The sequence below is a fragment of the Arachis ipaensis genome, chromosome B7, assembly GCF_059453495.1.
Source record: "Arachis ipaensis isolate K30076 ecotype BB chromosome B7, ASM5945349v1, whole genome shotgun sequence".
NCBI lineage: Eukaryota > Viridiplantae > Streptophyta > Magnoliopsida > Fabales > Fabaceae > Arachis > Arachis ipaensis.
Genome location: NC_142442.1, coordinates 19,687,219 through 19,689,561, shown reverse-complemented (window position 1 = coordinate 19,689,561; position 2,343 = coordinate 19,687,219). Strand labels below are relative to the sequence as shown.

At 29.1% G+C, this 2,343-nt stretch overlaps 1 protein-coding gene across 1 annotated transcript; it reads left to right on the top strand.

The window, feature by feature from the left end:
* Positions 1-449: 449 nt before the first annotated feature.
* LOC110265008 (uncharacterized) lies at positions 450-1,349 on the top strand. The gene has a single exon (XM_021107728.2). The coding sequence runs from the start codon at positions 450-452 to the stop codon at positions 1,347-1,349; it is 900 nt and encodes a 299-aa protein (XP_020963387.2).
* The last annotated feature ends 994 nt before the right edge of the window (positions 1,350-2,343 follow it).

Here is a 2,343-nt window from a genome sequence, read left to right as displayed (position 1 = left end):
CCTATTTATTGCTTTCCAAAATTTGATATTTGATACTTTCTGAAATTTGTTGTTTCCTTTTCTGTTAATTCCCAAGCATTTTTTTTGATGGATTAATTCCCAAGCATTTTCCATATCACACATATACCCTTTTGATTTTCTTATGTCTCCTTGAATTTCAAACTCAACTAATTAGCTAAGTATTTATTTGCTATCTGAACTCAACACACCAAAAACAAGTGGCGCAAATCAGATGCCTCTGTTTTTCTTAACGTGGTTTTCCTCTCAATGTTAACATTGTTTATGTTGTGAAAAACGAACGAAAAAAAATCTTTTTAAAAATTACAATTAGCACCTATACATTTATAAGTAACACATAACAATGAACGATCTATATATGTACACATAAAAATTGGCCTATGAGGCCTACCTTATTTCTCTCTCTTTATTTTGTTCACATACTCTTGATGATGTTCACAATTGTCTTTGTTCTGCTCTCATCATTCCCATTTCTTCTTTCTTTGCCACTTCCAAATGATACTGTTGTCTCAGCAAGGTTGTTAGATGCACAACTTCAAAATTTGGGTTTTAACACATTTTCAAGGCCTATAACATCTGGGGTACCCTATGATGCCAAAGTGCCCAAAACCCTAAATGGGGTTAAGGTCTCAGCAATGAGGCTTAGGAGTGATAGTTTGTGGCATAGAGGTGTTCAATTCTACAAAGAATTTGAGATCCCAAAAAGGGTTATTGAGCACCCTTTTGTTGAGAGGCTTGTATTGGTATACCAAAACTTAGGCAATTTGTCTAATAAATATTACCCTTTACATGGTTACACATATTTGGCTCCAGTTTTGGGTCTATTGGCCTATAATGGTACCAATTTGTCTCATTCAATGGTACCTGAATTATTGCACATTAGAGCTTATAAAAATCCAATTTTGATAAAGTTTTCTAATGTCAATTTACCACAATCAGGTTCATTGTCTAAGTGTGTGTACTTTGGTTTAAATGGTTCAGTACAATTTGACAGACTATTACCCAATAATGTATGTTCAAGTTTCCAACAAGGGCATTTTTCAATAGTGGTGGAATCAAAATCAGTTCCCCCATCACCACATGACCCTAACAAGAAGTATGATTTTTGTATACTAATTCCTTGTTTGGTTGGTGGGTTTTTGTTGTTGGTCATATTGGGTGTAGTTGTTGGTGCTGTGAGAAGAGCCAAACAAGGTGCAAGGATACAACATTTAGAATATGTAGCTGATAATAGTGAAGCTTTGGAGATAAAATATATTGGGGGCACAAAGTTGCCATCAGCAGGAAGGATTCGAACAAGACCAGAGATAGAACACACTTACATTTTTTAGAACAATATTACATTTTTGTAAGGCTCAAACTGCCTCTGACAGATGAGATATAAAATAAATACAGAAATTGAAAGATATAAAATTTTCTTGCATTTTATCTCAACAAAATCTAGAATAGTTTAAAAATTATATAAAATTTGGGTTTTGGAATACACCATGCGAGTTAGCTTCACGGAAATTGGTTGAGTCTGGACGAATTTTACCAGAAAAATTGAAGTTTTGAATAATGAAAAATTATCTTAAGTGAATGAATTGAATTATAAATTTGGCCAAGTTTTGAGAAATTTTGGTTTAATCTTTTAAAAATAAATTCTTCCAGATTGCACTACTTTTGCCATGTATGATTCAGTTTGCCACCTACTGATTTGTGACTACGAGATCAAGTTAAGGAGCAAAAATTAAAACAAAAATATTTGAGAAATAATAAAAAATCGGCTAAAAAAATATAAAATTACTTTACTTTATATTTTTTAATTATTATTTAAATATTTGAATAATATTATATATAATAAATACATAATTTTTTATATTACTTGTATGAAACATTAAATATTAAGTTAAATAAAATAATTTTAAATTATTATCTTCTTAATACCACAAAATTTAAAATAGTTATTCAAATTTGACTTAAAACTAAATTTAATTATTGAATTTTCAACTACAAGATGTATCAACATCTACATCAACACATGAGACGGACTAATACCAAAAACTTTGGACACACACACAACCTTTTTTGATAAATTATAATTAAAATTTAATTTTAATGTACTGTTAGTGAAAAATAGTTTTATACGTGTATCTAATCACATAACATCACATAAGTAAAAATAATTGTTTTTCACATTGACTACAATAATTATACGACTGTATAAAATATTTTATATTGTTAATGCATCAAATTAAATTCTTATAATAATATGTTGATATTTTATTAATATTAATGTAGACATTACTTTTTTATTGTTTTTAACGTCTTTTTTAATTATATAAA

What these genes read in the sequence shown, in the direction of transcription:
- LOC110265008 (XM_021107728.2), top strand. Translation starts at nt 450, where the DNA reads ATGTTCACAATTGTCTTTGTTCTGCTCTCATCATTCCCATTTCTTCTT.